Here is a 25,544-nt window from a genome sequence, read left to right as displayed (position 1 = left end):
GCATTCACTCCAGTTATTCCATGATGTTGAGAAACTGAAGGTAAACCTGCAATCTCATTGTTCAGGAAGCTTAAAGCACATGGCTCAGAGCTCATCACGGATGATGCACTGAGTCAGGAAATTCCTACATGGCAGAGCATCTACATTAGGGGTTTGAGAGTTAAAGAGGAGTGCAAATAGCACAGGAGCTTGCCATTAAGTTAGAGAGACAAGGAACGTAAAGCAGCTCATCTGCAGGCTAAATGCCAAGTAGACCTCGCGTGGAAGAGTGGCAGGAACCGTGGATGGGTGGAGGGGCATGAAGTTGGGGCCCCCTGGTCTGGAGGGAGCTGCAGGGTCCCAGGAAGTAGGACATCCACGCTGTCTGCATCTCAAATCCACATGGGGACCAGGCTGGTGGGCAGAGCTGGAGCCAGGCAGGGAGCCTGGTCCTGATGGAGCCCTAACCCTCCCACCCAGCTCCTCAGGCCACCACTCTGGGGCTGGAGGGGCGGCCGGGGACCCACACAGCACCCCTCCTGAAGGCGGGCAGTGATCACAGGAAAAGAAGGTGGTTTGGTTTGATTCCCGTTTTTCTCTAAAAGAAGGAAATACAATGGAAGAATGGAAAGGAAAAAAACAAAAGTGAAGAGAAACCACAGAAACAGGAGTAGGGAGAGGAGAGGTTTGGGGAAGAAAAGAGTAAAGGAAGATGCGTGGTGACACAGGGAGGCTCCAGGGCCACTGGCGGGAGGAGCGGCAGAGGCTCTGGGGTGGGGGTTCTGGGGGACAGTGGGCAGTGGAGAGGACGGGCCAGGGCCAGGGCTCCCCCGAGACAGTATATTTAACTCAAACTCTCACTGGAACCACTGTGAAGAATTCACGAAATTCAGTTTTTCCTTATATATGCTTGCCAATAATAGTAATAGGAAAACTGCCATGACTGAAAGCCAAAATATGCCTGAAATCATGAAAGTTTCACAAGGGAAGAAACAATTTTCAAGATTAGCTAAAGAATAAAAAGGTTCTTTAAAAAATTTTTTTCCATTTACTGGGCATTTTTCTGATTCTGTTGGCATTTAAAGATCTCTAGCAGGCTGACCTCATTCCAGGAGGAGCTGGTCAGAAGCTTATATTTGGGGGGTGGAGGATGTCAGGAAGCTCCAAGTAAGCTTTTCCATCAACACGTCCAATTCCACCGGGAATAACTGTGCCTTTTGTCATCACGGTATTGAGCTCTTCTTTATTCCCCAAAAGGAAAGATTTTCCCAATTGCTTTACTGTTTTTCTAACTCTAAAAGTAATACATGGGCTCAGTGAAAAAATACAAATATAACAGCCAACATGAATTGAGTTCTCATAGTGTGAGAGGCATAATTTTAAGAATTTTTCTCTTAACAAGTTTTTATTTATTTAACTTTTGCCCATACTTTGTGGTATGTGGGATCTTAGTTCCCTGACCAGGGATCAAATCCACAATCCCTGCAGGAAGGGGGAGTCTTAACCACTGGACCACTGGGGAAGTCCCTTTAAGAGTTTTTCTGTATTACATCATTAATTCCTCCCAACAACCTTATGAGGGTGGTTCTAGGTTCATCCCCAGGTCTCAGATGAAGAAACTGACTCCAAGACATTAACTAGAGGGCTCAGCATCACACAGCTAGAAAGTTCTGGAGCCAGATTTGCACCCGTGTAATAAGAGTGATGGATCTGAATCACACTGTAAATTGGATTCACAGAAGAAAGTAAAATTGACCAATAATCCCTCCATCCAGAGAAAGTACTGTTAGCATTTTAAATACCCTCTTGCCTGACTTTTTGCTTTGCTCATACACAGAGATAAAATGTCATCATACCATACTATATACACAGCATACCTACAGTTTGATTATTTTTTCTTTACACTATAGCACAAACATCTGTCAGATCAATAAAGACTCCCCCTCTGTGGTAGCCTTCCTATGGTTGTCAATTAATTCACTCGATGCATCAGTTCCCTTACTGGATGTGAGATTGCTGTTTCCCACATTATCTAATTATGAACAATGCTCTCAAGAATATCTTTGCTCAAACATTTTGAGCATTTATCTCCTGCATTGGCAGGCAGGTTCTTTACCACTAGTGCCACCTGGGAAGCCAAACATTTTGAGCATTTACCTCATTATTTTCTTAGGATCAATTTCTAGAAGTATTAGTTCCATGACGAAAATAGATAACAATTTGTTAAGGTGCAAATATTCTAGGAAGCTTCAGTCCTGAGCTTCCAGAACTTTACTGAGAATAGATCGACAGATCCTTCACTCACTTGGAAGACAGAAGGCAGTGTGAGCTTATTGGAAGCCTAGAAGATGAGAGAGGGAGGGACGTCAATGACAACTTCTCTAAGTAATCGCAGTAACAGTCTATGCCTGCATGGTGCTTCACAAGAATCAAAGCATGTTCACATACATTGTTCATAAGCGTTTCCAGCCACAGCAGTGAGCCTCCGCCACACACAGAGGAGACCCTGCCAGGATGGCAGGACCCCAGCCTGTCTGGGTTCTATGCCTCAGTCTCTCTCCCACCCTGACCATCACCATGGGACCAAAGGCTGGCACAGCAGCCTAGACCCTTCCCAAGAAGCCAAGTGGCTCTCCTCTGGTCAATTCCCAGTTCTACTTAATTCCATACCAGTACCTTGGCATGCCATCTTCCTTATGTCTTCTTAACTGCATGGCCAACCCTCAAATAGGATTAACCTTTTCTGGAAAGCACTGAGGGTTTTGGTTCTGTTTATTTTTCTCTTGGCAGCAGGAGCCATGACCCTTGGAGTTCTCGAGCAATGAACCTCATCATATATTTTCCATCCAGCTCTTTGAGAGACAAATTCCATGTGGGCTGATGGACAGCTAGAGGGTGTGGGGGGCTAGCCCTCTAGTGCCTCCTCCTGGACCGTAGACCTCATCTTCTCATGGGAGGCCAAACCCTGGTATCACCCTTCCTGACAAGAAAAACCGCTCTGACTACTCTGCAGTGGCTGTAATCCTGCCATATAAGCAAATGCCAGAGTCACAATAGTGTGTGACTCAGGGTGACCTGGTAAGCATCACCAATGAAGTCACAGTGACCTCTGTTCAGCACTTGATCATATTAACTTGTACTGGTAGCGAGTTTGGGAGAAAATTCCAGTAGGAAAGTGTTGCTCTTTTCTAGTACACTTTCCGTTCCTGCTTCTGATTCTTGGTTTATGTTGTCTGACTATAGCCTACTGAATGTTTGGGGTGGAAACATATTTTACTCATTTTCTGTTATGTCTGTTTTACTTGTGGCGCTGGTTAAATGGGAACTAGCAAATGTAAATGTTAGGGATATTTAAAAAATACAGCAGAGCTGTTCATGGTTAAAGCAAGACATATAACAAATGGGATAATATAAAAAGAACACTCTCGAAATTTATCTTTCCATTTTCATCACATTTTGGGGACAAAGGACCTTTCAGGACTTTTTAATTCCGTGGATAAAAAGAATAATATCATATGCTCCTTGACCTTAAGGACTCTTGAGAGTCCCTTAGAGAGCAAGGAGATAAAATCAGTCAATCCTAAAGGAAATCAACCCTGAATATTCATTGGAAGGACTGATGCTGAAGCTGAAGCTCCAATACTCTGGCCACTTAATGTGAACCTGACTCATTGGAAAAGACCCTGCTAAGTTAAGTCGCTTCAGTCGTGTCCAACTCTGTGTGACCCCACAGATGGCAGCCCCCGAGGCTCCCCCGTCCCTGGGATTCTCCAGGCAAGAACACTGGAGTGGGTTGCCATTTCCTTCTCCAATGCATGAAAGTGAAAAGTGAATGTGAAATCACTCAGTCGTGTCTGACTCTTAGCGACCCCATGGACTGTGGCCCATCAGGCTCCTCCATCCATGGAATTTTCCAGGCAAGAGTGCTGGAGTAGGTAGGGTGCCATTGCCTTCTCTGGGAAAAGACCCTGATGCTGGGAAAAATTAAGGGCAGGAGGAAAAGAGAGCTGTTGAGGATGAGATGGTTGGATGGCATCACTGACTCAATGGACATGAGTTTGAGCAAACTCTGGGAGATAGTGAAGGACAAGGAAGCCTGGTGTGCTGCAGTCCATGGGGTCAAAAAGGGTCGGACACAACTTAGCAACTGAACAACGACAACTTTAAGGAGCTCACGGTGTAATGCGCCTACATGACACAGCATATATAGCAAGTGCCAGGGGAGGTTTCCAGCAGGGGATACCGGACTTACCTGGGAAAGGAGGTAGCCAGAGCAGGTGTGGAGCAAAGGTACTTCTAAGCGCCATGAACAGCACCCAAACAACATCACAAAGCAGGAAATGTCACAGAGGGTTTGAAAGTGAAAGTGTTAGTCACTCAGTCATGTCCAACCCCGTAGACTGTAGCCTGCCAGGCTTCTCAGTCCATGGGATTCTCCAGGCAACAGTACTGGAGTGGGTTGCCATGCTCTTCTCCATGGGATCTTCCCAACCCAGGGATCAAACTGAAGTCTCTTACATCTCCTGCGTTGGCAGGAGGGTTCTTTACCCGCTGAGCCATCAGGGAAGCCCCATGGAGAGTTCAGGGAATTACAAATAGGTCCTTGCTGATGTGGCATGGAGTCTGTGGGAAAAAGCGGCATCTAGAAAAGAGACTAGTGAAAAGGCAGAAGCTAGATGGGGCGGGGGGTTGGGGGGGCGCTTATACACCATCCCAAGAAACTTGGAGTTTATTCTGAAAGTAGCGGGGAGCCATGAAAGGAATGTAAACAGGGAGAATGACATGTTTAAATCTTTGTTTTGCTCAGAAAACAATGAGAAAGATTGATGGGTTGATGGGTTGATGCCTGGAAAACCACCAACCTCAATCATTTCTACTGTTCCTATTGCTAGTCATCACATCTTTCTGCGCCATGAATGCATGCAGGACAAGGGGAGAGAGCCAAAAGCAGAGGCAGGGAGATGGTTTAGAAGACATCACAGGAAAGAGCTGTCAGAGGCCAATACGAGGGTCGAGGCAGTGCAGTATCAATGGAGACAAGGAATGGGACTCCAGGATATGAAGAAGCAAGACGCACATTTTGTCTGACATCTTAGCAAGGTGGCGGTGGTCACAGTTCCTCTCCTGGCTTTGCTATGCCACCCAAGGATGACAAGAAGAAGAAAGATGTCAGAAAGTCAGCCAAGAAAGACAAACATTCTGTGAACAAATCAAGGGGCAAGGCCAAAAAGAAGAAGTGGTCCAAAGGCAAAGTTCGGGACAAACTCAATAACCTAGTCTTATTTGACAAAGCAACATCTGACAAACTCTGTAAAGAAATTCCTAACTATAAGCTTAGAACTCCAGTTGTCATCTCTGCGAGACCAAAGATCTGTGGTTGCCTGGCCAGGGTAGCCCTTCAGGACCTCCATAGTAAAGGACTTATGAAACTGACTTCAAAGCACAGAGCTCAAGTAGTTTACACCAAAAACACCAAGGGTGCTGGTAAAGATGCATGAATGGGTCCCACCAACTGCACATTTTGGAAAATAAAACTTCAAGAAGCAAGATATAATAAAAAGTAAGAAGGGGTGGGAAGAGAAGTGCATGAACATAGAAGAGACTCAGTGAGCAGCGTGCTGGTAAACTGGCTCCTGCAAAGAAGCCCTGATGTGTAACACTGGCCAATTTCTCTGGTGTAAATGCTCCCACCCAGGGCTGATGTCAGAGCTGGGAAGAGATACAGGGTATCAGCTTTCACCATCTTGAGGAGCCCCTGCAGGGCACAGAAGAGACAGCTTTGCCTTTAGAAAGCTTGCTTCCTTCTAGAGCAACAGCTGGGCTACATTTCCTGCCTCCTCACTAGTTAGTCTCAGTCTTTGAACCATTGTTTGGAGTGGAGCGATCTGGCCAGGATAAGTTATGCTTCAACTCTTACCTGAATGAGAAATAAATCAGCATTGTGTTTAGCCACTAAAGTCAGGATCTGTTTCAATCTTAAGTAATCTTAGGAAATCATCTTAATCCATGGAGTCAATGTTGATTCAGTTTTATGGCTTGAGGAAATAGATAGATGGTGGAAAAATACATCAACTGAGAAAAAGATATTGCAAACAGGCAACATGGCCAGAGAATAAGCAGTTTTTAGTTGAGAAACTATTTCTCAGACATTGTTTTCTATAACAGTGTTTAAAGTTCTTAGAATCTATCAACTAATGTACATTACCAATGTTTGGGACAGTGATTCAGAGAACTAAGCAAAACTGACATCTCAGAATTCTACTCTTGCTGTGGATCCACTCAGCTTCCTTGAGTTTTTCACACATAAAAAGAAAATGCCAGATTGTCAGATTCTCCCTAGTGTGTAAGTTGCTTAAAAAGCACTTCAAAGGCAAATTGCCACTTAAGGTTATTTCGGTAGCATAAAGGATAAAATTACATCCTCAGTAGCCCCAGAGGATTTTATCGGTCCTTGTTTTTCTCCCTAACAAATGATTGGCCTTCAAGGGTTGTCTCATGATTATATGTTTATTAATAGAATATTTATTAATTATAAATTTGCTCTAAGATCTGTATCTTCTAATTATGTTATTGCTCTAAAATACTTAGATGGTGTGGCAAAGAGAACCAATTATCCTAAGTGGAACCAATGATCTAATTAACATCAGGGCCAAGGCTAGTCCACTCTCCCCAGAGATTTGATCTCACAGCAATATGCTTTCACTGACACCAGCGAAATCCAGGCCAACCCTGAATCATCCTTGGCTCATTCTACATTCATTCAACAAATATTTATTGAGCATCTACTATGTGCTGAACACTATGCAAGATGTTGGGAGCAGAACATTTTGTAGTGAACACAGAAAGACATCATTCCCAGATTCCTGAAGCTTATAGGCTAGAGGGTTCCTAAGAAATCTAGAACACTGGGTCAAATCCAAGAGCCATGCACTTTCTGGATTGAACTGTATTCACCCAGGGACCCAACTGAGTCAGACTCTTCATGACTCTTGGTGATCCAAGAATCCCAAGAACCAATTTAATCTCCAAAGCCCACGTGCTTATTAGGAAGCATCAGAAACTAGTCCAGGCCTTCCTCCCATCTGAGTCAGAACTGACAAAGGTTACAAAGAATGTTTTGGATTCATCCACCAAAGTTTAATAAAAGTTGAAGAGGACGGGAGCAAGGGGCGAGCTCCTAGAAGGTACCTGCAAACTAAATTCACTCTCAGATACATCTGCATCCATGCCAAGTTCATAAGAAAATAGGTAGACTAATGGGAAATTTCCCTGTGACCTATATTTTCTTCTTTAAAAGTTATAATGCTGTTTCCTTGGTTACTCTTAAGCTGAGAGCTTTAGAAACATTTTTTCTGGATTTCCTACTTTGTTGTTATTCAGTCGTTCTGTCTGACTCTTTGTGACCACATGGACTGCAGCTCACCAGGCTTCCTTGTCCTTCACTTTCAGAGTATGCTCAAACTCATGTCCATTGAGTCAGCCATCCAACCATCTCATCCTCTTATCTCCCTCTTCTCCTCCTGCCTACAATATTTCCCAGCATCAGGGTCTTTTTCAGTGAGTCAGCTCTTCATATTAGGTGACCAAAGTGTTGGAGCTTCAGCTTCAGCATCAGTTCTTCCAGTGAATATTCAGGGTTGACTTCCTTTAGGATGACTGGTATGATCTCCTTGCTGTCCAAGGGGCCCTTAAGAGTCTTCCAACACCACAGTTGGGAAGCATCAATTCTTCAGTGCTTTGCCTTCTTTATGGTCCAACTCTCACATCTATACATGACTATTGGAAAAGCCATAGCATTGATTAAATGGACCTTTGTCAGCAAATTGATGTCTCTGCTTTTTAATGTGCTGTCAAGGTTTATCATAGATTTTTTCTTCCAAGGAGCAAGCATCTTTTAATTTCATGGCTGCAGTCTATATTTTACATAATTTGTTCATAGTGTTTGCTTATGCAGACACCCAGGAGGGTTTCCAAGCCTCCGTCTAGGCCTCTTTCTTCCCTGTCTTAGTTTGAAAGTGTTAGTCACTCAGTCACGTCCGACTCTTTGTGACCCCATGGACTGTAGCTGCCAGGCTCCTCTGTCTGTGGAATTCTCCAGGCAAGAATACTGGAATGGGTTCGATCCTTTATAAAACCAACTCAGAGACAAAGACTTGGGCACAGGTAGCTTATTTGGGAGTTGATCTCAAGAAGCATAAATTGGGAGACAAAGGGACACAGAGGAGAGAGAAGAGCCAGTGACTAAAGTGTTAATAGGCAGATTCCACCAAGGCCAAATGGGGCTCCATCCTGCTGCAGACACTCTGAAGAACTGTGTCCTCAGAAAGCTCCTCGGAACTGTCCCAAGAAGTGGCAGAGAAATGAGGGGATTTTCCACCAGCTCCTTTATCTTCTGGATTGAGGGTTGCCCCTCAGGGCATTAAATCCTGCACTTCCTAGCTGCTCTGAACACAGGCTCAGAAACTCCCAGGGCCTGGGAAGAGCCCTCGGGCAGGAAGCAGGGAGTCAGAGGGAGGCCCTGGAGATGGTACACGTGTGAACGGACACAGGAGCCATCCTCCCTGCTGCCCACTCAGAGGGAGCTGGGGGGCTGAGGGCAGGGTTGCCCTCACAGCCTTTGCCTCTAACAAGGCCCAGGGACTGTCTCAGCCACTGTCCTGCTCCAGCTGGCCCCCTTTCCCCAGCAACCCAGCAGAATGGGGCACAATGGCATCGCTTCCCTTCATCATACCTCTAGCCTCTGAGGCAAACAGTCATTCCTTTCGAGGTTTTTGGATTGGGGGGTGGGAGAAAGATGTTTGCTTTGTCTTTATTTCTACGTGTGTGTGTGTGTGCGTGCGTGTGTGTGTGTGTGTATGTGTGTTAGTCGCTCAGTTGTGTCCGACTCTGTGCGACCCTGTAGACTGTAGCCCACCAGGCTCCTCTGTCCATGGGATTCTCCAGGCAAGAGTACTGGAGTGGGTAGCCATGCCCTTCTCCAGGGGATCTTTCTGACCCAGGGATCAAATCCAGGTCTCCTGCTTTTCTGGCAGGCTCTTTACCATCTGAGCCACCACAGAAGCCCTTATTTCTACTACTAATAGGTTAAAAATAGTACTCCTAGGGGCATGACAAGTTGCATAAAACCTTGAGGGATGGGATGGGGGGAGAGGTTGGGAGGCGGGGGGTCAGGATGGGGGACACATGTACACCCATGGCTGATTCATGTGAATGTATGGCAAAAACCACTACAATATTGTAAAGCAATTAGCCTCCAATTAAAATAAATAGATTCAGTTCAGTTCAGTCGCTCAGTCGTGTCTGACTCTTTTCGACCCCATGAAACGCACCATGCCAGGCCTCCCTGTCCATCACCAACTCCCGGAGTTCACTCAGACTCACGTCCATCTAGTCAGTGATGCCATCCAGCCATCTCATCCTCTGTCATCCCCTTCTCCTCCTGCCCCCAATCCCTCCCAGCATCAGAGTCTTTTCCAATGAGTCAACTCTTCACATGAGGTGGCCAAAGTACTGGAGTTTCAGCTTTAGCATCATTCCTTCCAAAGAACACCCAGAGCTGATCTCCTTTACAATGGACTGGTTGGATGTCCTTGCAGTCCAAGGGCCTCTCAAGAGTCTTCTCCAACACCACAATTCAAAATAAATAGATTAATTTACAACAACAAAAAAAAGCCTTACAATTCTTCTCGAGGGGCTTTTCCTGTTGTTCCCTGGAACCTGTGGGTGGGGCCTGCTCTCCTGGGGAGCCTGTCCTGGCCCCACACTGCTTCCTCGCCTCCTTCCCACCTGAGAGCCAGCCCCTCCCAAGCTCCTGGCCACCTTGACTTTGAGGGAAGCCCTGCCCCACCCATGTTTTTCCCTAGACCTCACCCTGGAGGAGGAAAAGCAGAGATAGATACAGGGAGTCTGGCAGAGTAAGATTCGCTCTGATTCTGAAGGAAATCAAGGAGCACAGCTCAAGCCCATGGCTACAGCTGCCTATCTCACAGGGGCCAGAGGTCATGTTCCACCAGGAGTCCAGGAAGAAACAAATGTCCTTATATTCCAAATATATCCTTTTTTAAAATCTGGACATCATAATTTGCTTCGAATGTCAAAATGAACTCATTATACTTGGCCAGACAATATGAAAGTTTCCAGTAAGCTATCCTGTTCTTACTCTATAGCCCGAAACCGATGAATTCTATATAATCTAATGAACTTGAACAGCCCCAGAAAATGCCACTGCCTCCAGTGAATTGCAGAAACTTCTACATTTGACACTTTGTAGGGAAGGAAATTGCCCTTCAAGATCGAGCCTTGAAGGCAATGTTTTTACTTGTCAAACTGTGTTGGCAAAAAAAAAAAACAATGAAAATCACCAAGTAGCCCAAAAGGCGACATGACAACGTAAGCTGTCACTATACCACAGCAAAATCAAACTCAGATCCTCAGTGGCTGCAAAAAAAGTGGTTTGGTAATAACAAGTTCATGGCCTGTATTTTATTTCCCAACCAGGCATCAAGATTTGCACTTCCTTCAGTCAGAAAGAGAAAGACCAACACCACAGGATATCACTTATAACCAAGGGAGAGGGGGTGGGGAGGAATAGATTCAGAGTTTCGGATTAGCAGATGCAAACAAGTATATATAGGATGGGGCTTCCTTGGTGGCTCCGTAGTAAAGAGTCCACCTGCCAATGCACAAGTTTGATCCTTGGTGCGGGAAGATCCCACATGCCGTGAGACCACTAAGCCCATGCACCACAACTACTGAACCTGTGCTCCAGGGCCCAGGAGCAGACCACTGAAGCCCCCGCGCTCTAGAGCCTGTGCTCTGCAACAAGAGAAGCCACAGCAATGAGAAGCCTGTGGACCACAACTGGAGAGCAGCCCCTGCTCACTGCTCCTGGAGAAAAGCCCTCGTAGCAATGAAGACCCAGCACAGACAAAAACAATTACATAATTTTTTAAAAATCTTTTTTAAAAAAGTATATATGTTCAGTTCAGTCACTCAGTCATATCCAACTCTTTGAGACCCCAGGAATTGCAGCATGCCAGGCCTCCCTGTCCATCACCAACTCCCGGAGTTCACTCAGACTCACGTCCATCGAGTCAGTGATGCCATCCAGCCATCTCATCCTCTGTCATCCCTTTCTCCTCCTGCTCCCAGTCCCTCCCAGCATCAGGGTCTTTTCCAATGAGTCAACTCTTTGCATGAGGTGGCCAAAGTACTGGAGTTTCAGCTTCAGCATCATTCCTTCCAAAGAAATTCCAGGGCTGATTTCCTTCAGAATGGACTGGTTGGATCTCCTTGCAGTCCAAGGGACTCTCAAGAGTCTTCTCCAACACCACAGTTCAAAAGCATCAATTCTTCGGTGCTCAGCCTTCTTCAGAGTCCAACTCTCACATCCATACATGACCACAGGAAAAACCATAGCCTTGACTAGACGGACCTTTGTTGGCAAAGTAATGTCTCTGCTTTTCAATATGCTATCTAGGTTGGTCATAACTTTCCTTCCAAGGAGTAAGCGTCTTTTAATTTCATGGCTGCAGTATATATAGGATGAATAAACAACAAGGTCCTACTATATAGCACAGGGAACTATATTTATATATCCTGTGATAAAGCATAATGGAAAAAAATACTTTTAAAAGAATATATATGTATAACTGAATCACTTTGCTATATAGCAGTAATTAAGATAATATTGTAAATCAACTGTACTTCAATTTAAAAATAAATTTTAAAAAATTTTAAAAATCAAGATTTGCATTTCCTAAATCTAAAGCTCATAGGTCACGATTCAGTTAAGAATTCTAACCTCTCAGTGACACTTCCATGGTTAATTTCAGCAAAAAGGAGAAAATATAGATCCTATGGACAGGGTATAAGATGTGAACCCTACAAGATAAAACATGCTTACTACGTGTTGCTCCAACACAAGAGGGAAGAAACATGCTCAGTCTGACATGATGTATATTGCTTTTCCTGTCTCTAGACTTTTCTAGAGTATTTTCTACAGGATCATCACAGTACTTTCCAGAGGAGCAGAAGTTAGGAGTCAGTCTATTTTAATAATGCGTTTATTGACATTGACTTTATTTTATTAAATGAAAACTTACTTAGAAACCACTGGCCTGAAGAGGTTTAAAAATGAAGCAGTCAACTCATTCCAACCTCACAGCAATCCTATGAAGTGAGCACTAGTATCATTTCAGTGTATAAATGTGAAAATTGAAGCAGAGAGCACTGAAGTTTGTTGCTCAGGGTCACCCAGTTAGTAAGCAGCATACCAGAGCATGAACTAGGGTGGGTTGACCCCAGGACCCCCACTCTCAGCCACCTACAGAGCAGCCTCCCAGCCAGGAAGGAGGTGGGTGGGCATCATCTGCATGAAGATGTTGGCCACGACTCATGTCTGTCAGCAACCTGAAAATTACTAAATTATCTCAATGTTGGTGTTTTATTAATTCATCTGTCTTAATTAGGGATTTTTCAATACATCAAAAGGGTACTTTTAAAAGGTAGGTTTAAAAAAAGCCTTCAGGGGAAAAGAGCAAATCCAGAAGGCACTGGTATGTTCAGTAAACATCATTTAATGGGTTAAAATTCCCAACTAACTACAGAAATCTTCAGTTTAAAAAGTGGTATGATAGGCAAATCCTAGTCATTACATGCAAAATCTCTACTGAATTAGTGCTAGAAGGATAAGACTAAATCATGGTTGAAACTGGGGTTATGGAGTCTTTCAAACCATGCCAGATCTCCCTGAATTATCTCTGATGCAAATTGATGATGGAAAATATTCTCAGGAGAGGCCTGATTTAACAAAACTTTTGGGCAAAAGAAGTGGAGAACCCTTCTATCACGAAACTGAATATAATACACTCATTGGAAGAAATTTCAGTAACATTCAGTTTCTAGTCTGTGGGATGCAGTTCCTTTTTAAGTCTATTGAATTTGTTACAACATTGCTTCTGTTTTATGATTTGGTTTTTTGGTTTTCTGGCATCAAGGTATGTGAGATCTTGGCTCCCTGACCAGGGATCAAACCTGCACTCCCTGTACTGGAAGGCGAATTTTACTTGTGCTTAACAAATAACTGCAAACTCGGTGGCTTAAAACAACACCATTTATTATCTTGCAGTCTTTACATCAGGGATCTGGGCATGGTGGGACCAGGTTTTCTGCTCAGGGTCAAGGCTCTCATCAAGGTGTCCATTAAATGCCTGAAAAGATTTACTTAAAGTTTGCACATGTTGTTAGCAGAATCTAGATCCTTATGGTTGCAGGACAGGTTCCCGCTTTTCTTGCTGGTTGTTGGCTGGGACCTCTCTCAATTTCTAGAACCCAGTCTTAGATCTCTGTCACGTGGCCATCACCACAGGAAGCTTTCCCTTTGAGATCAGCAGGTAAACTTCTCATGTTTCAAACCTCTTCCTTGGGATAGGGCCCAGTCCTTTACAAGAGCTCCCCTAATTAGAAGAGGTCCCCAGGATAGTCTTCCTTTTGAGCAACTGACTTGGGATCTTTAATGCATCTGCAAAATCCCTTCATCTCTTGTCATATGATACCATCTTATCATGGAAGTGACATCCATCATATTTATAGAGCTGTCCACACTCAAAGAAGAGGGGCATGAATCATCCTAGGACCATCTTAGCCTCTCACAGGAGGACAGCTGTGATTAATCTGATTAAGTCAGATTCCCTCATGGACCAGATGGCCAAACAAGATCAAAAACTATGGTAGACATTGCTCACAGAGTCGAGATTTCCAGTAAAGAGAATGCTATAAAGATATCTTTGCCATACCCATGTTCATAGCATTATTCGCAATAAAGGTGAAAGCATAAAGGTGAAAGCAACCCAAGTGGCCACTGGTGGATGAATAAACAAAATGTGATATCCATACAATGGAATATTATTCAGCCTTTAAAAGAAAGAAATTTTGACACATGCTGCAACACGGATGAACCCTGAAGACATTCTGCTAAACAAAATACACCAATCACAAAAGGACAAATACGGTGTGATTCCACTTATAAGAGGTACCAAGGGCAGTCAAACTCACAGAGACAGAAAGCAGAATGGACAGTCAGTGTTTAATGAGCACAGAGTACCAGTTTTCCAAAATAAAAAAGTGTTGAATATTGATTTCCCAACACTGTGAACCTATTTAACACTACTGAATTACACTTAGAAATGGCTAAGATGCTAAATTTTACATTATGTGTACTTTACCACAGTCAAAAATAATAATAAAAAATACCTTTGTCAATGATACCACTTACAATTATTATGTTAGCTCATTTAATAGACAGGTATGGGTGTTTGCATTGTGGCAGGCATTGTGCTGGGTGTTGAGGGATGTAAATATTAAAGTAAAGGGCTTCATAGTATTAGTAAACTGAAACTGAAGCTTGTTTTTAAAATAATCATTATTTCAGAAATAATCACAGGAGTGTTTGTATACAGGGATAGATATATGGCTGATTCACCTTGCTATACAGCAGAAACTAACACAACACTGTAAATCAACTATATGCCAATAAAAGTTAATTTTAAAAAGCAGTAACCACAGACACAATGATTCAAGCTGATTTTCCCCATTCCAGAGGAAAGCACAACTCACTTGCCCCAGGTCCAGGGTGACGTTGACTCTGTTGTACTGCATGCCTGATGAAAGGGGAGGGCTTTGCCACCAACGCTCCGATCCATCAATTGCATTGGTGACAGGGTGTGCTTTCCTGGGGTCCTCAGAATTGCAGTAGTCACAGAACTGCCCCTGGGGAGAAAAAAAAAGTTCTTTTTTAATTTTTAAGTAATTTCTTATCAATTTAGTCAAAGAGGTAATCAAAACAAAGACGCTTTATACAGCTTAGACATGTCAACTGTTGAAGTTCATCATAATATTTTCAGAAGACAGTAGTAAGGCTTTCTCTTTTTCATTTCATCTTAAACCGTATCACCTGCTTAGACCTCTGTTTATCGTGTTTCTAGGACACACATTATCTTTATCTTCCATCCGTTACAGCTACGTTTTGCTTGTCCTGTATGACACTAAGAAGAGCCTGGTGTGCTTGGGCTGCAATGATGTTCTCCTTCAGCAAATCCGTTTCAACTCTTCACATCCTCCTCTGCAAGGTGCATGTCAGGTCCTGGGATACAAAGAGAAGCCCGGTTCACAGCCCCAGTGGAGGTGATAAGCATATAAGTAACCATAAGGGGTAGGTGTGGCAACAGCATAGAGCCCAGGGCCTAAGGTGGTAGATATTCCATGAGCTCAGGAAAGGCTCAGTGAAGAGGTGGGATTTAAGCTGCCTATGAGGGTGGAGAGGAGCTGGCAAGTGGCAGTGAGCAGCCAATCGGGAAGGTGTTCCAGGCAGAGGAACCAGCACCAGCAAACACACAGAGACCAGCTGGCCCATTTAAACAAGAGCATACAGAAGCAACACTTGAAAGGTAAGTGGCAGAGATGTGGCTAGACTGTGGAAGTTGGCAGTTCATTTAGTAGGTAAATGGGAATTCATTTTTATCTGGAGTGGTTATTCATTTAATATTATCATCTCTACTGAATTCTGATTCTACTGATATCATCTCATCTTCTTACTGAATTACTCTTTTTTAGTAAGTGGATTCTCTTGATTCTATCTTGTTTTGTTTCTGAAATGAATAATTTTAGTGCCATTATAGCTCAGATGGTAAAGAATCCACCAGCAATGCAGAAGACCTAGGTTAGATCTCTGGGTCAGGAAGATCCCCTGGAGAAGGAAATGGCAGCCCACTCCAGTATTCTTGCCTAGAGAATCCCATGGACAGAGGAGCCTGGAGGGCTACAGTCCATGGGGTCCCCAAGAGTTGGACACAACCAAGCAACTAAGCATGCACCACCTAATAAGCTGATCGTAGGCCTTTATATATTGAGTTTATTTCAATTTGTTCAAAGCCTCATGCTTACTCAGTAGTGGACTTCACATACTGAAATGCTTTGCTCCTCAATTAAGTGATCTTAGAGCATAACCACTGCAAAACAGGAGTTGTTGTTGTTGTTGTTGTTGCTGTTGTTTAGTTACTAAGTTGTGTCCGACTCTTGAGACCCCAAGGACTGCAGCCAGCCAGGCTCCTCTGTCCTTGGGATTTCCCAGGCGAAAATACTGGAATAGATTGCCATTTCCTTCTCCAGGAGATCTTCCCAACCCAGGGACCAAACCTGTGGCTCCTGCATTGGCAGACATTCTTTACCACTGAGCAACCAGGGAAGTCCACATACAGAGAAGCAAACTGAGACTCACAGCCTCTCCAGAAATGTGCTGTGTTAAAAGGGTAGCTCTGCCCTGAATGAATATCTTGGAAATTAACTTTTCAATGTTCAAGGATAAATTTGATCCTGGAGTGAAGCCAAATGCATGACCAAATGCGTTCATCAAATGTGTTACAGAGGGTTTTTTCACTATGTGATGATAAATTACTTACAACTTTATCTTTTGACCCTACATGAAGAGAGTTCTGTAACCCAGAAGCAGCACTGTGGGGTGGGAAGTCCCATCAGTTCATGAGGTCAGAGGCCTTGTGACTTGCATTTCCCCACATCACTTCAGCCCAGCACGTCACAGAAGCCCAATAAAGGAATAAGCATCTCAGGGTTTTCCAAAAATAAATTTGAGTTCTTTCTCCAAAATGTTGTTATTAATAAAAAGCATCTGTGCTGTGCTCAGCTGTATCCAACTCTTTGTGACCCCATGGACTGTAGCCTTCCAGGCTCCTCTGTCCATGAGATTCTCCAGGCAAGAATACTGGAGTAGGTTGCCATGTCCTCTTCCAGGAGATCTTCCCAGCTCAGGGAATGAACCCAAGTCTCCTGCTCTCCTTCATTGCAAGCAGATTCTTTACCCACTGAGCTATTTGGGAAGCCCCCCAAAAGTGTAATTAACAACTGTTTAAGCTAGGACATCTTAACATTTATGAGTACTTTTCCCTTCAGTGATTTTTATTTTTCCCATTTTCTCCCTAGAAATCATTTTACTAGTTTAATTACTTGGTAAAGGAATTAAATTATTTCTCCTTGAAGTTTATAAGGAGACATAATACAAACAAATCTCTTCCAAGGATGTGGATGCTTATAATCTACAATTTATCTCTTTTGGCCACAAGACATGTGGAATCTTAGTTCCTCAGCCAGGGATGGAACCCACACCCCCTACATTAGAAGGCAAAGTCTTAACCACTGGACTGCCAGGGAAGTCTCAAGATGATGCTTTTTGTGTTGTTATAATTAAGAACATAACACTAGAAATAGAAGTTTTAAATCTCTTAGTGGAAAATAAAAGGTAAATACTTTTTAGAACTTGGAAAGAGTTCTTAAACAAGTTTCAGAGAGCACTGACACAAAAAAAAGAGACAGATCTGACTACATTAAAATTAAGAACATTGGGTCCACCAACAGACTAATGAATAAAGAAGATGTGGTATGTATGTATGTGTATATATATATAAAAATATATATAGTGAAATATTACTCAGCCATAAAAATGAAATAATGCCACTTGAAGCAACATGGATGGACCTAGAGATTAGGTCCATCCATGTTGCTGCAAGTGGGCTGCAGTCTATGGGGTCGCACAGAGTCGGACGCGACTGAGCAGCAGCAGCAGCAGAGATTATCATACTACGTGAAGAAGTCAGATAGACAAATACCATATGGTATCACTTATATGTGAAATCTAAAACAATGATACAAATGAACTAATTTACAAAACAGAAACAGACTTACAGACATAGAAAACAAACCTAAGGTTAACAAAGGGGAAGGGGGAGAAGGGTAAACTGGAAATTTGGGATTAACAGATACATACTACTTGTATACGAAATAGATAAACAACAAAGACCTACTGTAGAATACAGGGAACTATATTCAATACCTTGTAATAACCTATAATGGAAAAGAATCTGAAAAAGAATATATACATATATGTATGTATGCACATGCTTGCTCCTTGGGAAGAAAAGCTATGACAAACCTAGACACCATATTAAAAGCAGAGATATCACTTTGCTGACAAAGACACGTACAGCCAAAGCTATGGTGTTTCCGGTAGTCATGTATGGATGTGAGAGTTGGACCATAAAGAAGGCTGAGCACTGAAGAACTGATGCTTTCGAACTGCAGTGTTGGAGAAGATTCCTAAGAGTCCCTTGGACAACAAGGAGATCAAACCAGTCAATCCTAAAGGAAATCAGTCCTGAATATTCATTGGAAGGACTGATGCTAAAGCTCCGATACTTTGGCCACCTGATGTGATGAGCCGACTCATTGGAAAAGACCCTGATACTGGGATAGATTGAGGGCAGGAGAAGAAGAGGGTGACAGAGGATGAGATTGTTGGATGGCATCACCGACTCAATGGACATGAATTTGAGCAAACTCTGGGAGACAGTGAAGGACAAGGAAGCCTGCATGCTGCAGTCCATGGAGTGGCAGAGCTGGACACAACTTAGCGACTGATCAACAACAATTGCTTGTATACACACAGGCAATCACTTTGCTGTACACCTGAAACATTTTAATACAATCAACTATACTTCTTTTTTTTTTTTTTTGACCATGCAGCATATGGGAATCTTAGTTGCCCAACCAGGGATTGAACTCAAGTCCCCTCAGTACAAGTACAGAGTCTTAACTGCTGGACCACCAGGGAAATCCCATGTTTTACTATTTAAAACCCATCCATCCACATACACATTAAGGCTGATCATGCAAGGACCAGTGATGAAAGCATGTCATAACCTGAGGGTTGTGAACAAGCCATAATGCAATTCTGCACCTGAGGTCAAATATTCTTAAATAACCACAAATAAATAAAAGGACAAAAACTCAGAGAAGAGGGGGACAGAGAGAGAACAAAGAGAATTCTTTACATCTTTGTGTTCAGTTATTCATCCACCCAGGCAACAAACCTGTACATCTATGCAGAATCGGAAGCTGCTTCAGACAGGTGAGAATGCTGAAAGATAAACAAGACAAGGGACTCTCCCTCTGAATTGTGTCAAGGCTGTTATTAGCCGAGTCCTGTGGGAAATAGCAAAGAGAAGAGGCTGGAAAGGAAGGAGACAAAACTGTTCAAATAAACAACAAAGAGAGTTGAGATCCAAGACTGGAGGGCCCCAGAGGACATGCCAGTGTTCACCCAGAGGCTCAAGGACTGACCTACACATTTTTAGAAAGATGGGAAAAAATTAGTCTCTCCTAGTTGCTCACATTTTTAAGCATTCTCCTTATTCAAAAACCTCTTACCAATATTGTAAAGCAATTATCCTTCAACTAAAAATGAATCAATTAAAAAAAAAAAAACCTTCTTACATATAAGACTGTGCAATTGCATTCACAGCCCAGACACTGTCTTGTTCTCAGAAACTAGAGGCTGATTATAGCACCACTCCCTACCACGACTTCTCTTTTATTGTTTGAACAATCATTCATTCATTCAACTTTTCCAGATCACTTCCAATGTGTGGAGCACTGTGTTGGATGCTAGGGTAAAAACAAAGGAACAAACAAGAGTGGGGCCCTGCTCTAGAAGAAATTCAGTGGGAGAGAAAAGAAGTAACTCAAACACAAGACGTCACCAGCAGGTGCTCTGATGAAGGGAGCACTGGGCAGGGAGAGGTGTGGGTGCCAGGAGAGACACGCCACGCCTTCTCCTGCTAAATCTTCACCACACTCTCAGGTTTGCATCAAACTCTTCAGAACTTAAGGACCCAGGGTATATGCCCAGTAGTGGGACTTCTGGGTCATATGGTAGATTTATTCCTAGTTTTTTAAGTAGAGACGCAGATGTAGAGCACGAATTTGTGGACACAATGGGGGAAGGAGAAGGTGGGATGAATGGAGAAAGTGGCATTGACATACATACACTATCGTGTGTAAAACAGATAACTAGTGGCAACCTGCTGTATAACACAGGGAGCTCAGCCCAGTGCTGTGACGATCCAGAGGGGTGGGGTGGGGAGAGGTGAGGGAGGCTCAAGAGAGAGGGGACGTGCACAATTATGGCTGATTCGCACTGTTGAACAGCAGAAACGAACACAACATTGTGAAGCAATATTCCTCCAATTAAAAAATACATTTTTTAAAAAACTCTTAAAGACACAGAAGTGAAGGCTCACAGAGATGAAGGGGCTCAAACCATACAGCTAGGACCTGCAGGAACCAGGACCCGTGTGTGAATCTAGCTCAGAACACCATCCATCCTGGCCTGATGGCCCTAGAAGCTGCATCAGAGAGCCCCGTCTTGGATTTGGATGGAGCATGAGGCCAAGCTAGAATCACAATTATGTGATTTTCCAAACACCTGCCCACAAGCAGCTGTGTGGGAAGAGCCCCAGCTGAGGAGAACACCCCGTCTGACAGTCTCAGCTGCCCGCCCGCAGGTGGCACAGAAAACAAAGCAAGATCTAACCACAGGCATCCATCAATGGCCCCGGTACACGATCACCACGTTCCCACTGCCATGAACGCCCTTCCGAGGCTCCTGAAGTTACGTGCCTTCAAGGCACGGTCTCAAGTGACCAGACCCCAGCCAGCTGGAGTCCTGATGTGGAGAACATTCTGGAATGCACCCCTTCCAAACCTGGGATTGTTCCCTCACCAAACCTTGTTCAGAACATTCTCCTTTCTGAGAGGCACAAAGCATATGGACAGGTTACCTACAAGTAAGACAAGTGTCTTGTCAATTTCCTGAGAACCTAAACATCTTCACAGAGTGGGGTGAAGGGCAATCACAGAGCACAGGAGAGCACCCAGCTCTGCTGCCCCCCACCCACAGATTTCACCCGACTAGGAGGGGGAGCTTTGCCTGCCAATGTGCTGGGTTCCTGGAGGAAGGGACTCGAGAGAAGAAAAAAAAAAAAAAGCAAAGGGTTTTAGGTTGGTTCCAGGTATGTATTTTTTTTAAGGCAAATATCTGCCAAATGTACACCAATTACTCAAAAACTATGTCCACTCAGGACAAATTCCAGAGATTATGCTTCTCTTTCAATTTGTTTGAAATAGGTGCATTTTGACATAGAATGATGGAGGTCCAAATTCTGCCTCCACCAGCCACAGCTTCAAAATGTTAATCAAACTGTTCAGTCCCCTTGGGTTTCATTTTCTCTTTGTTTAAATGGGCTAACACTACCAACCTTATGCAGTGATCACGAGGATTCAATGAGGTGCCGTCCATAGTGATCACACCACCACTAGAATCACTGGGGTGTTTCTCCATTCATCTACTGATCAACACTTAGGTCGTTTCCACATCTTGGCAATTGTAAATAATGTTGTTATAAACATTGGGGTGCAGATATCTTTCCAAACTAGTGCTTTTGGGTTTTTTAGATATATACCCAGGAGTGGAATTGCTGAGTCATATGGTAGTTCTAAGGCTTCCATGTGGCTCATTGGTAAAGAACCTGCCTGCCAATGCAGGACACAGAAGAAACAGAAGTTTGATTCTCGGTTGGGAAGAACCCCTGGAGAAGGGAATGACAACCCACTCCAGTATTCTTGCCTGGAGAATCCCACAGACAGGGGAGCCTAGCCGGCTACAGTCCACGGGGTCGCAAAGAGTCGGACACGACTAAAGCCACAGCATGCAAGCATGCATGGTAGCTCTATGCTTAATTTTTTGAGAGACCTCCATACTATTTCCCCGGAGAAGGAGATGGCACCCCACTCCAGTACTCTTGCCTGGAAAATCCCATGGACGGAGGAGCCTGGTAGGCTGCAGTCCATGGGGTCTCGAAGAGCTGGACAAGACTGAGCGACTTCACTTTCACTTTTCACTTTCATGCATTGGAGAAGGAAATGGCAACCCACTCCAGTGTTCTTGCCTGGAGAATCCCAGGGACGGGGGAGCCTGGTGGGCTGCCGTCTATGGGGTCGCACAGAGTCGGACACGACTGAAGCGACTTAGCAGCAGCAGCAGCAGCACACTATTTCCCACAATGGCTGCACCAATTTACATTCCCACCAACAGAGCACAAGTAAAACCCATCTTTTTAACAGTTTCCATAAAATCGTCTTCCTTCTACTTCTCCCTCTATTCTCTTGTTCCCTATATATAGTGCTGGCATTTCACTGGCAATAAAGGGTCACTTGGTACCTGTGGTTACAGATAAGTGGCCTGCTTACAAACAAACCCAGGTTTCTGAGGTGGGCCAGGCCACACTTAAGCTTGTCCACATAACGCCCCAAACCCAAAGCACTTCCTCTTTGGGGCTTTATCCCAAAGGCTAGATTTATGAAAGCAGCTCCGCTCTGATAATTTGTTCATCCAGCTACCAACTACTGAGCTGCTAAGGGCCAGTTAGTGTCTTCAGGAGAGAGTCTGACGTTGACCTGATTCAGTCCGCCAACCAAGTGTTTCCCTCTTGATTCCACTTCAGTTATTAATGTCCTTATGAAATAATTACACTCTTTACTGCTTTATTTTCTCATTGTCCCAATGCCCTCAACTCTTTTGTTCACTCTTTTAAAGTTTTATCAGTCACCTAAATTCCTTGTGTAAAATCTTTGCCAGCAATGCCTTTCATGCACACAAACCTTCAGTCATATTTAGTCTCTGCAGAGCCAATCCCAGGACACAGTGAACTGGGCCTTTCATTTCACAGCCTCACCTCATCCTTTTCCTGACGCTGCCTCCAAACCCTGACTAGTGAAGGACTCCTCCAGAACACTGACTCCGTGTGATAAGGGATCCAGGGCCCCCAAACTTCCACCACCCCACCTGTGTTAAGCAATCCTCACTTTATGCCCCGCTGAAATGTTCTTCATATTTAAGGATTACTCTCCACGTGGGTGATCCCTAAATATTTGTTCCACAGAAAGCTCTCCTTATTCTGTTTAGGGACTAATTTTGAGTTATCAGATTGCAAAGTCTCAAAAGCAGAGACCCTAGAACCACCTGAGAGCCCTACGCAATACCTGCATCCTCCACCCTCCCACACACAGATAACTCACACACTGGTCAACAAACACTGCTGACCGACCGAGAGGCTGGTTATCTGGTTGAAAGCTGACGTTACTGCCTGGGATTGAGTATTTGTGCCCCACCGCCCCACCCCCATTCATATGTTAAGACATAACCCCCTAGAAGATGGTATCAGGATGAAGGCTTCAAGTACACAAGTGGGATTAGTGCCCTTAAAGAAGAGGCCCCGAAGAAATCCTTCATCCCTCCCACCTTGTGAGGACAGCGATAAAACAGCCAGGAGCAAATGTGGGTCCTCACGAAACACTGAATCTGCCCACACTTGACCTTGGATCTCAGCCTCCAGAACTGTGAGGAATAAATTTCTAGTTTTTAGAAGCTTTCCAATCTATTTTTTTTGTTTTGTTTTGTTTTGTTACAGCAGCCCAAAAGGACTAACACGAGCTGTCATAAGAGAGTACCACATACTGGCTTAGAAAATAGAAAGTTGTCATCTCATGGCTCTGGAGGCTGTAAGTCTGAAATCAAGGCATCGGCAAAGTCCGTTCCCTCTGAAGCCTGTGGAGGAAGAATCTTCCTTTGCCCTTTCCAGCTGCCGGTGGCCCAGTCCCAGCCATCAGTCTCAGCCACTGCATTAGGCACCCCTACTTTGAAATTCAACACACCGGGGCCATACCTGTCCTCCAAAGGCAGGTTGTTGAAAGTCAGGGTTTTGGGTTTTTTTTTTTTTTTTTTGGTCAAACAGCACTTCCATCAAGGTGTTGCTCCAGCAGGCTAATTCTATGACGGGGCTACCCTTTGAACACTTCTCCAAAAAGCATCTATGACATGTCCATGATAAGCCGCCGCAGGGAAAACAAATAGCAGGAAAATGTGGCCCCACCCTCAGGAAGCTCATGATTTCATAAAGATCCAGACATGACAATCAATGGCTTCAAGGTGATGAATGGAGTTTGAGCGAGGTGGCACAGAGCTTGGCTGGAACTCTGAGGAAAGAGCAGTTGGCTCAGTAGTGTGAGCGCAGCATGGCAGGTTAGAACATGAACTCTGTGAGGTGGAGGAACCTAGGGCTTGTTATACAGAGTGAAGTAAGTCAGAAAGAGAAAAGCAAACAGAGTATCTTAACATATATAGATGGAAACTAGAAAATGGTATCGAAGAACCTATTTGCAGGGAAGGAATGGAGACGCAGATGTAGAGAACGGTCCGTGGGGGCGGGAAAGAATGGGACCAACGGAGAAAGTGGCAAGATAACAGATGTACTGTCAGGTGCTAAGATGAATGGCTGGTGAGAAACTGTTGAGTAGCCTGGGGAGCCCAGTCTGCTGCTCCGTGATGACCTGGAGGAATGGGATGGGGGCTGGGGAGGGAGACGCGGAAGGGAGGCAATGATCAAGGCTGATTCGCACTGTTGTACAGCAGAAACCAACACAACATTGTAAAAAAAATTTTTTTAATTTAAAAAAAAAAGAAATGAAGAGCATGAACTCTGCAGCCAGAGTACCTGGCTTTACTACCTACTAGCTGCGTGACTTTGAACAAATCACTTAACTCCTGTGTGCTTCAGTGTCCTCATTGAGACAATGAGCGTGCCAAGAGTCCCTCCTTCATAAATTGTTGTAAGGATTAAGAAGTCAGTTTGTGAAAGGTGCTTTAGAACAGTGCCAGGTGTGGGTAAGTGTTAAATTAATACTCTGCACGAAAGAGAGAAGCAAGATGGATGGCCGGTGAGACGTTGTCGCGTAGCATGGGGAGCCCAGTCTGGTGCTCCGAGATGACCTGGAGGAATGGGATAGCGGGTGGGGAGGGAGGCACAGGAGGGAGGCCAGACTGTTCTCTTTGCTCACCATTCTGCCCGCCCCACCTTATTTGGTATTATTCCTGTACACAGTATACAGTGCAACATGAAAGTAATGGAGATTTACTTCCATACCTCACGGTTAAGATATGCATTGAAAATCTAATTAAAACCCATACTGCTATCAAGCTAATATTCATTTCTTACTTCCACATGTATTTTCTAAGCATCTAGGAATGGGAGGGGGGATTCCCTGGTAGCTCAGCTGGTAAAGAATCCGCCTGCAACGCAGGAGACCCTGGTTCAATCCCTGGGTCGGGAAGTTCCCCTGGAGAAGGAATAGGCTACCCACTCCAGTATTCTGGCCTGGAGAATCCTGATGGACAGAGGAGCCTGGTGGGCTATATAGTCCATGGGGTCACAAAGGGTTGGACACAACTGAGCAACTAAGCACAGGATGGGAAAACCACTGAGAGAATACAATACGCTTAAGACATTTGAGAAACTGGCAGGACACATGGGACTCAATGAGTTAGCTCCCCAGGGCACGTTACACCCTGTTGGCAGGAGGGATCTAATCAAGGATCTGCTAGCTCATGCAAACAACTCTTTTTTGGGAAGTAGAAAAAGGTTCCCTGACTCTCAACAGATACAGCCTTGCCCAGGCTGGATTTTCAGCCCTGTTGGCCAGGAGCTTACGCACACAGCAGAAACCAGGCAGTTCTACTGACTAAAACCACTTAGTCAATAGGTTAGAGGTACCATTTAATAAATTTTTTCCTCACTAGTCAAATTGTTCCAGAATGTTGAGCA

General features: G+C 44.2%; 2 protein-coding genes across 2 annotated transcripts in view; one reads left to right on the top strand and one right to left on the bottom strand.

Moving 5' to 3' along the window:
- LAMA3 (laminin subunit alpha 3) overlaps nucleotides 1–25,544 on the bottom strand; it is a 259,558-nt gene that overhangs the window by 219,524 nt on the left and 14,490 nt on the right. The window contains exon 2 of the mRNA XM_025273657.3: nucleotides 14,596–14,748. Coding sequence (XP_025129442.3) covers nucleotides 14,596–14,748 — 153 coding nt within the window. The remainder of the gene's footprint in view (nucleotides 1–14,595; nucleotides 14,749–25,544) is intronic.
- On the top strand, nucleotides 5,115–5,477 carry LOC123331256 (40S ribosomal protein S25-like). The gene has a single exon (XM_044934826.2). The coding sequence runs from the start codon at nucleotides 5,115–5,117 to the stop codon at nucleotides 5,475–5,477; it is 363 nt and encodes a 120-aa protein (XP_044790761.2).

This window comes from Bubalus bubalis, chromosome 22 (assembly GCF_019923935.1).
Source record: "Bubalus bubalis isolate 160015118507 breed Murrah chromosome 22, NDDB_SH_1, whole genome shotgun sequence".
Classification (NCBI taxonomy): domain Eukaryota; kingdom Metazoa; phylum Chordata; class Mammalia; order Artiodactyla; family Bovidae; genus Bubalus; species Bubalus bubalis.
The sequence above is the reverse complement of the archived record's forward strand: the minus strand, read 5'-3'. Positions and strand labels throughout refer to the sequence as shown.

Coding starts and splice junctions, on each gene's coding strand:
- LOC123331256 (XM_044934826.2), top strand. CDS start 5,115: ATGCCACCCAAGGATGACAAGAAGAAGAAAGATGTCAGAAAGTCAGCC.